This window comes from Lynx rufus, unplaced genomic scaffold (assembly GCF_022079265.1).
Source record: "Lynx rufus isolate CCGP_SWC_20201006 ecotype Redwood Valley unplaced genomic scaffold, mLynRuf1.p SCAF_2, whole genome shotgun sequence".
Classification (NCBI taxonomy): Eukaryota; Metazoa; Chordata; class Mammalia; order Carnivora; family Felidae; genus Lynx; species Lynx rufus.
In genome coordinates, this window is record NW_025814834.1 from 44,643,746 (window position 1) to 44,656,046 (window position 12,301).

General features: G+C 36.9%; 2 protein-coding genes across 11 annotated transcripts in view; one reads left to right on the forward strand and one right to left on the reverse strand.

Moving 5' to 3' along the window:
* HIBCH (3-hydroxyisobutyryl-CoA hydrolase) overlaps positions 1 to 4,002 on the forward strand; it is a 119,754-nt gene extending 115,752 nt beyond the window's left edge. For all 5 annotated transcript variants that reach the window (XM_047085973.1, XM_047085972.1, XM_047085969.1 and 2 more), the window contains 2 exons: positions 197 to 230; positions 3,323 to 4,002. In XM_047085973.1, the coding sequence (XP_046941929.1) occupies positions 197 to 230; positions 3,323 to 3,438 (150 nt within the window). In that variant the 3' untranslated portion in view covers positions 3,439 to 4,002. The remainder of the gene's footprint in view (positions 1 to 196; positions 231 to 3,322) is intronic.
* A 799-nt stretch (positions 4,003 to 4,801) lies between these two features.
* CUNH2orf88 (chromosome unknown C2orf88 homolog) overlaps positions 4,802 to 12,301 on the reverse strand; it is a 33,714-nt gene continuing 26,214 nt past the window's right edge. The window contains exons 2-4 of one of the 6 annotated variants that reach the window (XM_047085976.1): positions 8,130 to 8,709; positions 6,809 to 6,972; positions 4,802 to 5,577 (exon numbers count right to left, since the gene is read on the reverse strand). In XM_047085976.1, the coding sequence (XP_046941932.1) occupies positions 8,262 to 8,549 (288 nt within the window). In that variant the 5' untranslated portion in view covers positions 8,550 to 8,709 and the 3' untranslated portion in view covers positions 4,802 to 5,577; positions 6,809 to 6,972; positions 8,130 to 8,261. Of the gene's footprint in view, positions 6,973 to 8,129; positions 8,710 to 12,301 lie in introns of all 6 variants that reach the window. The other 5 variants (XM_047085975.1, XR_006963071.1, XM_047085974.1 and 2 more) reach the window with 5 other exon arrangements.

Below are 12,301 nucleotides of genomic sequence, written 5' to 3' on the forward strand. Positions count from 1 at the left end.
TTCCAAGTGAAGATACTCGAGCAGATAAGAATCAGAGGTGGTGATCAGAGAGTGGGTCATAAAGGCAGTCCAGTCTCTAAATGTATATTTCAGGCTATGGCCATGGGGGTAGGAGGCTACAGTGGGTGGAGGGGAGAGATCATCATTGCGAATAAGGATGCCTGGAAATTCACCATTTAATCTCATTTTCTTTCAGGGAGGCCATGACTTTCATGAAGGTGTTAGGGCAGGTAAGTGATGGTTGTCTTCTTCCTGGCTATTATGGAAATAGGATTTGCGAGCCTATACTGTTAATCAAAGATGATAGTTGTTTTATTAGTGAAAATTATACCTTCATAAAGATTGCAAAGTTGTTGCTATTTTAATATTACCAACTGACATATAAGGGAAGATCTGTCTTTAAAACCAATATTGTTTGAAAAATTCACATAACCTTGTGTCACTGCTCCCTAATTTCTAAGAGGTGACCCTGCTTCTACAGTCACACAGACTGCCTCTGCTAAGTGCAGCTGAGTTTGAACACTCATTCTGTTGCTGAAACCTTTGAAAGGTGCATTTATTCCCTTGCAAGAAGCCCTCAAGTCCCCTGCCCCTCTTCTTTCTAGTATTGGCCTGGCAAAATCCCAGCAGCATTGAATCTCTACCATTACCTCTTTGCCTATACCTGACAAGTTCAAAATTGACATTGAGAAAAACCGTATGACATAATTGGTAACATGTGCTAGTGTTCTTATTAATTTCTGGTTTATCTTTATCATCTCCAAAGTCAGCATATTTAGAAAAAGCAAGTGAAATGGTTGATTTTTTTTTGTTTTTAGCAAATTTGCAACAATTTTTTATGTATAAGCTCATATCCCTATAAATAATAGCTGTTTTTTATGTTGTATAAAATGAGTTCTTAACCTTTGCATGTGTTTTGCACATCTAATTTTTTAATGTTTTTATTGATCACTTTAATATAGTACAGACTCTGTATTTACTTTATCTAAATAAAAGATTATGTTCTCTGAGCTGTAAGCTTTGATAAATACTGGTCACCATTGTAGAATTATCTTAATTTATGGCATGATAAAATATCAGAAATAAGCAGGGGTTTAGGGGCGCCTGGGTGACTCAGTCGGTTGGGCGGCTGACTTTGGCTCAGGTCATGATCTTGTGGTCCGTGAGTTCAAGCCCCGCATTGGGCTCTGTGCTGACAGCTCAGAGCCTAGAGCCTGCTTCAGATTCTGTATCTCCCTCTCTCTCTGCCCCTCCCCCATTCATGCTCTGTCTCTTTCTGTCTTTCAAAAATGAATAAATGTTAAAAAAAAATTAAAAAAAAAATAAGCAGGGGTTTAAATTCTCTTAGAAGACACAGGGAATTGAGTCAGAGGAGATGGCTATATGTTTTATAGAAACCAGGTAAAATAAGCACTTTTCCCACTAATTCCCTGCAAATTCTTGCTGCATGTGGATCAGAGCCTAGACAACTATTGGTTATTAGAAGGACATGTGTGCTATTTGGGTTTTATTGCTAAAATACTCATTATATGTTATAGCAGCCCTTCTTAAACTTAAAAAATGAAGGTTTTTTTTTTCATATTTACTGTCTATTATCTTAAGGAAACAGAGTTAAAACCAAGCAGCATCAACATTCTGATTCATAAGGCAAGAGCTTATCAAGCTACTTTCTAATGAAGAGAAAGTATACTGCCCCATCTTTAGCATAAGCTCCTTATTTTGAAAGCAGTATCTATTCTGGGTAAAACTGTTTGGTGTTCTTGGATAGTAACAAAATGTTTGCTACAGTTTGCTAATGATAAAATATGTTAGCAAATTAGATAAAATAAACTAGCAAATTAGGGAAGTGGTTGTTAAAAATTCTTACTCTTAACATCTAGAATAAACTTCTTCCTGGTTATAGAAGAAAATAAAAATAGGTTATTTCAGCAGAGCTAGAGAGTTACCAAATGGGATTTGAGTGGGTGCCTCACGAGACTTGAAAAACCCCGAGCTGTCTACATGGCAAGAACTTGTTATATCTATGCTAAGTAAAAAATTATGTCAGTTTGAAATAAAAGAACATACAGATTTGACTAATATTCTCTTTCATTTTGCCCTTCAGACTGTCAAGGAGGTAGATAGCATGATAGCATTGGCCAGAGGGCTTAAAAAGGAAGAGATTCTTGAAGAAATGTTCCAGAATTATTTTTACTTATGCTGTCTGGGGAATGTAAAACTGTCAAATTGGCAGGGATCATAACATCAGTGTTCAGTGTTACCACTGATCTGATACTAGCTAGAATCATGTAGCTAGGCAGCCAAGCCTTAAAAACCTCTAGTATCCACATTTAATAATGCGGAAAGCCCCTTTACTTCCTGTTTCTTGGTTTCCAGATTGCTTCTTTATTTAACTTTTTAATACTAAATTTGGTTTTTTAAGTTCAGAATTTTTATGTTTAAATATTTTTATCATTCACAAGAATTATTTACATTTTAAATATGGTTGAAATTCCCTCCCATAACCATACCTAGTCCCTTTCTCTTTTAAAAAAATTTTTGAGATAATTGTATATTAACATGCAGTTTTAAGAAATAATATAGAGAGATCCTATGTGCCCTCCAAGTTTTCCCAAACAGTAACATTTGTATAACTATAGTATACAGTCACAACCAGGAAGTGGACACTCGCCTACCTTTTTAAAGGAGAGGTTTGCCTATTGCCTCATACTTATGATCCTGTGGGGATGCTATGTGGCTACACTAAATGATGACTACACCGAAATAAGAGAAGTTGAGTTTCTTATGATAACCTGAAGGTGGTCTGGTATTTTAATGCAGAGCTGTGTGAACCAGAGGATTCAGCAAAACAGTATCCTCGTTTAATTATGCATAAAGTCATCCCCTTCTAAGTAATTTTCCTTTCAATTCAATGTGGAGGAGGTTAGAAGGCAGATCTGGGCCCTCCACCCTCCCCTGCCTTCCCTTTAAACTACACCAACCCTGGTTTTAGCTGTTTTATAACAGGAAGATTTCATTTACAGTTTTGTTTGAAGAAGGAAAAAGAGTTCCAAGTCTTAAACCACATTAGTTCATAGGCTATATTCAAGTTCCGGGCATCAGACTTAGCAGGTTGGGAGATAACCACATGGGTCATTATCCATCCAAATTCTGTTGGGGCTTAATTTAAAAAGAAAAATGGAACATATACAAAGATTTAAACTTTGCAGAAAGTGCTATAGAAAATATGCCTTGTGTAAGGTAGTTTCTGTCAGTTCTGCAATTAAAATCTGGTAATACCTGGAAGAAATGTACTAACATTTCTTATGTCTTCACTTGACAGTTTTAATAGATAAAGACCAGAGCCCAAAATGGAAACCGGCTAATCTAAAAGAAGTTACTGAAGAAGATTTGAATAGTTACTTTAAATCTCTGGCAAGTAACGATTTGAAATTATAAGGTGACTGGATTTTTAAGGGATTATTTTGGAGCAGATGTTGGCAAACTATGGCACATCGGCCAGATCTGGCCTGCTGCCTGTTATTTATTTTTCCACCAGCTAAGAATGGTTTCTGCATTTTTAAATGGTTAGAGGAAGAAAGCAAATACTAATATTACATGATGTGTGAAAATTACATGAAATTCAAGTATCAGTGTCCACAAATGAAGCTTTATTGGAACGTAACTATACTCATCTCTTTACATATTGTCTATGGGTGCTTTGAGTAGTTGCAACAGAGATTGTCAGGCTAGCAAAGCCTAAAATATTTACTGTGTGATCCTTTGCAGAAAATGTTTGCCAGCCCCTGCTTTATAGATGGGAAAATTTAAAATTCTTTAGAGATTGTGGAGTTGAAATCTCTAATTGAAATGGGAACCTTATGTTTTGGCTTTGGGTAGTAGTTTGTACATTGATTAAATAAACCTATATATAGATGATTAAGAAATGGCCCTGAAATTTTTTTGTCTATTGTGTTAATGCTTCATAGAATTTTCTGCATGAATAAATCTATTTTAAAATAATTATGTTACTGTAGAAGTGTTCCTTTTATAATATTAGAAATCTCAGGGAAAGCAAAAAGGTTTTTATGAGGTTATCTCTCTAGTATTATTAACTCATCTTTGGTCTTCCCTAAAATTAACCAGAATCCTTCCTATAGTGAAAGTGAAAGCATTATTTCTCATTGTTTTTTTAGGATTTGTTAAACTGACAGAATGAGAAATTAGGAAGTGTGGGAAATTATTTGCCATTATGTAGTTTAAATCAGGAGGAAAAAAAAGTCGAAAGCAGGAGTTTTGTTCAAAATATAAATACCTTCAATAATTGGTACTGTTGACAAAATAAGTTTTTAAGGTACACAAGAAACTGCAGGGTGTTCCAGACTTGGCACATTAAAGTCTAGAGAAGAATGACCTTTAAAGGCCAGTTTGTCATTTATAACTTGTTACAGTTTTTCCTTCATCCAAAACCCCTCAGAAATGAAGAAAATTTCAGATTTCAATAACAAAGGTGGAAGAACTGAGAAAGACATCAAAACTTATATCCTGCACTCCTCTTTTAGATGAGGAAATTGCAGTCTAGAAGGAGTTGCTTTAAATTTTCTGTTTTTAATATTTAACATGAAGCATTCCGCCCCCCAAAAAGTGAGGAACAGATTTAGACTAAAGACAGCATGATAATGGACATGTTTACATTTATATTCTTAAAGCTCTTAAATTGGACCTGAATGATCCAAGAAATTATTTGTATTTTTATTCACTTTGTATTCATTAGACATGCATAAAATGTTCTTTATGTCAAAAAATTTGACAGTATACAATGTTGAAAGGCATTTGCTTTAATAAGAACTCATAGCTAGTTAATTGCGACTAGACTTTTATTGTACAGTTAGAAAAAAATGTTTTCTCAAAAATATTTGGAAAAAATATACCATTTCATAGCTAAGTCTTACAGGAAGAGAATTAGCTAACAAAATGTGAGTTTTGCAATGTAAGAGATAGGGAGTACATCTGAGCTTGTGCCCACTTGCCCAAGGAAGATATGTTCTATTTGGCCACACAGATACATAGTGAGGGCCTTATGATTAAGCAAACAATAGATTTGTTGGAACTTTGTTTTTTAACTACTATTCCTTGAATTTACTTGATTCCTAAAACTATACAATAAAAAAGTATAGTTCCCTCATCTCATAAAATGGCAATGATGTTAAGTAGGATACATGTGTCATGCTAGCTCATTCATTCAGCAGTATGTCTATTTTTAATACTAATAAGGCAATTTGACACAAATTATTCCTTTGGAACTAGGATCGTTTTTATCCCCTTCCAAATTGTGCTTTGAGTGCTAATGACCATAGGTGGTTAGCAAAGGACAGATAAGGCAACTGAAAATGGAGCACTCTGGGATCAAAGGCTTGTAACTGAAAGGTAAGAGCACACAGGAGACCTTTAACTGGAGAAGGGAGCAGGGAAGCACTTTTGCGGGGTTACGTGAGTCTGTGTAAGTGAGGAACCTGCACGCTTCCTCTGAGAATCTTCGTTTACAGTTGCCATCAGCAGGTTCTTTGTCGCACTGGCTGCGGCTCATCTGCGCCTATCCTGGATGTTCTCGAGAGAAAAGAGTCAGTAGTTGGTCACCTGTCAGGGTGGTAAAGAAAGGAACTTGCTACTGTGTCCCTTCCCTCAGTCAAGAACATTGGAGACTTGTTTTGCAGTGTGTCTTCTGATGGAGCCTGACGTGAGTGCTGTTTCTTGGGCCCTCTTTCCCCCCCAGTTTCCTTTCCCTTATGATTTGGCCACTATTCTTATTTCATCTGTGTTTGTGATAGAAGTTGGAACAAATGTCTCCCTTTCCAGTAGCTAATAATTCTTCCAGTCATCTGTTTTATATGTTCCTTCCTTCTCAAATAGACCTTTTACTGTTCATGAAAGTTCAAAGTGAAGTAAATCCAGTATTTAAATATGAAGGTATGATAGAAGGAATCCTATCAAAGATGTTCTCATCTGTCTCGTCATCAAGGCCAAACTGTATCTTGATAATGATCACATGTGGTATACATTTGCTTATCCAGTTCTTTTTCCTGCCTGCCTCCAACTTGGTTTATCTGCTAACTCACTGATTACGCAAGCCTTGTAGTTCCTTGTCCATGTTTTGACATAATACAGCATATATTTCCAAGATAAGTCTATACTACAAGATACTATACTCTGTTAAAATGATTCAGGAGTGAGGGGTTGGTGCTTGGTGACAAAACCATACTGCCATAGTGTCAGGGCAACAGAGATTATACTTCTAGCTAGATATGGATCTGAACAGGCGTGCCTGCTACCCCCCTTGGAAATAGGGGCCCAGGCACAGGAGAAACCTGAGGTTAAAATACTTAGCTGTAATAAAACTCGCCAGTCTACATCCCTATGTATGCTGAAAAATTTAGTGTAGCTATGGCTTTGTGTTCTCACCATAATATTGTATTACCTTACATACTTAATTACACCTTTTAAACAGTGAGTGACTTTGCAGCAAAAATATCCTGATGTGAGATACAAAATGAATGAAAAACAGCAACATCTAAGCTTTTGTCAGAGTCATTAGTATACTCAAAAACCTAAATTTTTCTTCATGAGCTGGAAATATGTTTTGCACTTTCAGAAAACTTTTTGTCCCTTGGTCTTATGACTTCAGATCCTTGTATAAATGGGGATGGTGAGGTTTTTCTACTTTGTTTCTAGATTGCAAGTACAACAGGACAGTTCAGATCTTGGGACTAGGTAAAATGAAAGTTGAATGACCAAGTGTCTAAAGGCAACGGAAAGATAGCACATCACTCACTTCAAAGAACTTTCTTTGTCCATGCAACCGGGAGAATTCACTCTATTTGTGGGTTTCAAAGTATCATGGTTAGAACTAGAGGTAGCATTTCCGCCTGCTTTTAAGGCCAAATACATATTTCGCAGGTCTTCTTCTGCCTTTCTTTAGATATTGGTGACCAGGGTCTGTTGGAAATAAAAGAATCTAATGCACACAGACTTAAAAATAATTCCCTTTCCAATTAAAGTCAGTGTGCAGCAAATCTTGATGAAAATTCCAGTGACTGCATCCCAATTTTTCTACAGGTATGTCTTCTCAATATCTTCTTCCCCTCCCAAATTTTCTATTACCATTGATCTCAAACAGTAGTTACTTGTTAAAAAACTTCCTCAAAAAGGTAGACAAATTTAAGAAAATCATATATGGCTTTAAATGCTTTAAGGGCATTGTTAACCGTACACACACATGAATACTCTTTGGAGGAGCGTTTGATCTTTTGTTTTGTAATACAACTGTATATACTCATGCATAGACTGGTCCCACCAGTCAATAAGAAAAATGGGAACGATTTCCCATATACCAACCTTCTGCATCTTTGAGACGGTAAAACTTAACATACATGCAGCACTGAGAACAGGTTCTGCTTTCTACCTTGACTAGGGCTTCTGTTATTTATTTTAAAATTTACTGTATTTCTATTTGTAAAAATTCTTGTTTTCTTGTTATATCACTGGGCTGCTTAATTCAATACCATAAACGTTAATGTCATGACTTCTGTAAATTGTATCTCGTTCGGGTGCCGTATGTGCGATGTCTTGAGTCATCCAATAATAGCTGAGGTTAGTTAGGGCCCTGAGGTTCAAGGTGGTAGTTAGGCTTTTCATCTACAAAAATATCTTAAGGACAGGTTTCAAAGTGGACTATTTCTGCATGGGTTGCTTTCTACTGCTTGATCATTTGTGTTAAGAAGTAGGAATCCTTGACACAAATGGTTTTGACAAACAAGACCCACTGTTAATTACTGTGGCTTAAGTGCCATTTCCTTGCCAAGGCGTTTTGGGGTAAAAAAAAACCTTCTCATGTCTTATTTGTATGTATGTGTGTAAATTAAAAAATAGTAATTTTAAAAGGAGTGTCTTTAAAATAACCATTGGATTTCTTTGGTGATTCTATTACTGCCTCAGGAAGAAAGTGCTATGACATACCAGTTGATTACTGTGGTACAGGACCTATGTTTAGCCCTTTAAATGACTAAAATCCAAGACCAAGCAGGTAGAAATCACTGTTAACATAAAAAGTGCTTAACATATTTCACATAAGTATTGTATACTCTTGATATTACCATAGACTTTTTTTTTTTACATCCAGACGTAGTTATTTGTATATATTCACATCAGTTTTTGCTATTGTTTCATGTATTTAAGCTAGCACCAACTTTATCCACAATTCAAGAAGTTATCATCATCCTACAGCGTCAAGGCCCCTCACTCTCAATATATGGGATGTCATAGTACTTGATGTTATTGCCTGCCCACTGCTGCAAGGCATCACTCAGGATTTCCTGGGACAGGCGATGTGCAAATTCGAAGACCACAGTTTCGGGCCCTGATGGTTTCTTCACTTCCTGTTCGACATTAACTGGAGAAGGCATCCTAGGTAGAAATCTGTCTCCAGACATAAAGCTTTCTTCACTTGCATGCTGCTTCTCACTCTCACATGTGGTAGGAAATGGGAAAGTTTGCTTTGATTTCATGCAGCCCATGTTATGAAGAGCTTTGAAGGAAAGCAGTAGCAAAGACTACTTCAACAGCATCTTTGGAAAACACTGAGCTTGTCCATGTGATACCGACCAGCGCTTTTCCTCTCCAGGCCACTGCAGTAATCAGTGCTTCTTTTTACCAATCTTCACCTGTAGTGTTTATCTGTCAAAAGAAAAGTTTCATTTTGAAGTTACCACATGCAAAATACTGTGTGATTAGGTAGCATGTAGAAATAGTTCTCTACCACTGTTGGTCACTTGCAGGAGTTGGGAGGTAATAACAGCTTTATCTCATCAACAGAAAAGATAACCATTCAGTAAAACTGGCAATTTACAAAATAGGAAAACCTTTTTTCAAGATCTTGAACATTTTATAAAACTAAAAACAGTTAAACTTTTGCTAATTTATGTGCACCAGGGTTCAGCAAACTCTAGATCAAATCCTAGCTGCCTGTTTTTGTAAATTAAGTTTATTAGAACACAGCTGTGTTATCTGCTTATGTGTTCTCTACGGCTACTTTCATGCTACAGTGGCAGAGTTAAGTGGTTTTGACAGAAACCGTGTAGCCTGAGATGCCTAAAATATTTACTGTCTGGCCCTTTACAGAAAATGTTTGCCAACCCCTGATCTGTACTGTTGAGAGAAACAAGCATATCAGACATTTGCTCCTGCCTTAAGCCTCATGAGCCTACACATCTTGGACTGTTTCCAGAGTCAGGCTTTGTCCTCTGGTTAGAGGTTTACAATTCAAAGAGAATGACAACCTTTAGCCAACACAAGTTAGATGAGGCAAAGCCACCTGTTTTTTTTTTTTTCTTCTGAATGAGATATTCCCTATGAAACTATATGAAAAGCTCAGATTAATTTAAAATAAGGTTAAAAGTTTCTCCCCCCCTAAATGTCTCACTCTCGTTTGATGTCCGGTCAGTAAGTAGACTGCAGTGCTCACAATGTGCCTTCTAAGCTTGCACGTCCTGTCTTAAGATAGGACTTAACAGTAGCAAAATACAAAGCAACTTCACTGGAGGGAGTGTAGCCATAAGAAAGCACAGGTAAAGCCTCTATAGGATTATGATCCTTGGTTATATCTTAGTTTTTGGACCAAAAAGACATAGCTCTAGACAAATTCACAAAATCAAACTCAGTTGACTTATTTTAGAAACTACTGATCTTAAGATTAAAAATGGATTTAAATGCATGGTAATTGTAGTTTTTTTTAAACACTTTATAATCAAAGTCCAGAAGAGGTGACCTTTGCCCTATATTTTTTTAGATTTCTATAAAGCCTATCCAATGTCTCTCATAATACTACCTCCAATAAGGATATATGGTGGGAAAGGGGAGGAAATCTAGCCCTCTGCTTTTAATTACCTCTAGTTCTGTATGCCTTGCTAGAGATGTATTTCAAAAAGGGAAAAGGGGATGTGTATAATGTTTGTCTAATTTACTAGACTGAACTCCCTGCAGACGGGAACTCTCCTGGTTGTACATGGCCAACATGTAATGACTTACATAGTGTCTACTTTGTACTATCCGGGATGGTTAAGGGAATTGTACATAGTTAACCTGAAAATGATTATTCAGTAAATGTCAAAAGGCCATGAGTAGAATTATCACAATATTTTGTTTTCTAGGATCTCTGGTTCTGTAAAAAGCAGCTTTATCTACCATAACAAAATAACTAGTGCCGGATGTACCCTCACAAAAAACAACTTTAAACCTGGACAAAATATGTGGGCAGATATTTTCAGGCATTGAACACCAGCACAGGACTGTGATCTTTGGGAGAATAGAAACACAGACTGTTAAACCCCTTAATTAAGCATCCTGAGATTCTGCCTGGGAGCATCTTCCAGCATTATCTTGGGGAAATTGGCCCTAACTAGAGTGTTGATGCTACTGAGCTGAAGAGATTGGATTACTGAAACAGAAGTTTCAAGAGATAAGGGAGCTGTTGGGAGGGAGGCAAAAGTGGGGTCTCCCATCTGATGGGGTCTCATCAAGAGTACTTGTCTGAGGACTTAGGATGCGCATGTACAGGAAAATAATTTGCAAGACTTAGTGCCGCAGAATCCTTGGAGTAACCAGACCAACCCAAATGGAGACACCTCAGTGAAACCTGACACCTTAGGAGTCTGGTGTGAATCCTAGAGCAGGAGTTGGCAAACTTTCTTAAAGGGCAAGATCGCATAGGACTTAGGTTTGTGAGCCGTATAGTTCTGTGTCACAACTATGTAGTCCTGCTGTTTTAGTGTAGAAGTAGCTGTAGACAATATGTAAAAAAGTGGGCAGTGGCTATGTTCCAATAAAAGTTGACAAAAACAGTCCAATATGGTCTATGGACTGGCTAGCCTAAGGTCAAACAAACAGTCCCAAAGAATAAAATACCACTTAAAAGAAGATGACATAATCCAGACTCCTTCAAGGGTATCATCCACAACATTCATCCTAGAATAAAAATTACTTGCCATGCAAAACAGGAAAATATGCCCTATTAAAAAACAGTTATTAGAAATAGACCCCCAAATGACCCACTATTTGGTAATTAACACAATAGAACTGTAAAGATGCTATTTAAATACGTTCAAGGATTTACAGGAGAAATGATCATAAAGAGTGAACAAGTAGAGAATCTCATCAGAGACATGGAAATTGTAAACTCAAGAACTAAAATGAACAACTCATCATATGAGCTATTGGATACTTAAGGATTAATGAACTTGAATATAAGTCTATAGATATATCCAATCTGGGGAAAAAGTTTTAAAATGTGAACAGAGAAACCACAAAAAAGTATGGTTTAAAAACAATGAGAAATTAGCAATGAGGAATTAGACACATTTAACCCAGAGAGCAGGAAATAAAGAATATAGGAAGGAAAAAGAATATGGGGCAATTAGAAAACAGCAAAGTGACTGACTTAAACCCTTACATATCAAAAATTATGTGGAAGGAAAGAGACTAAAAATTTCAATTAAAAGGCCAAGTAGTTAAGATCCAACCCACACAAACATAGCCAACAGATCTCTGACAGTGGAGCGAAGGTGATCTTTTCAACATGTACTGGAATTGTATAGCCACAAAAACAAACCCAAAAATAAACAAAAACGCCTTGCACCCATCACAAAAATTAACACAAAATTGATCACAGACCTAAGTGTAAAACATGAAACTATAAGACTCCTAGAAGATCACATCCAGATGTTAAATCTAGATAAATCTAGATGACCTTGGGCTTGGTGATCACCTTTTATTTATTTTTTTACATTTTATTTATTTTTGATAGAGACAGAGCACAAGTGGGCGAGGGGCAGAGAGAGAAGGAGACACAGAATCAGAAGCAGGCTCCAGGCTCTGAGCCGTCAGCACAGAGCCCGATGCGGGGCTCGAACTCACAAACTGCGAGATCATGACCTGGGCCGAAGTCAGCCGCTTAACCAACTGAGCCACCCAGGCGCCCCGGTGATCACCTTTTAGATGTAACACCAAAGGCATGATCCATGAAATAAATGATAATTTGTATTTCATCAAGTTAAAAACTTCTGCTCTGTGTAAGACACTGTCAAGAAAATGAGAAGCAACAGCATATCTGATAAAGGATTATCTATAATGTACAAAGAACTGTTAAAACTCAACAAGAAAACAACCTGATTTAAAAATGGGCAACAGATGTAGGGGTGCCTGGGTGGCTCAGTTGGTTAAGGCCTGACTCTTGATTTTGGCTTCTGGTCATGATCTCATGGTTCATGGGTTC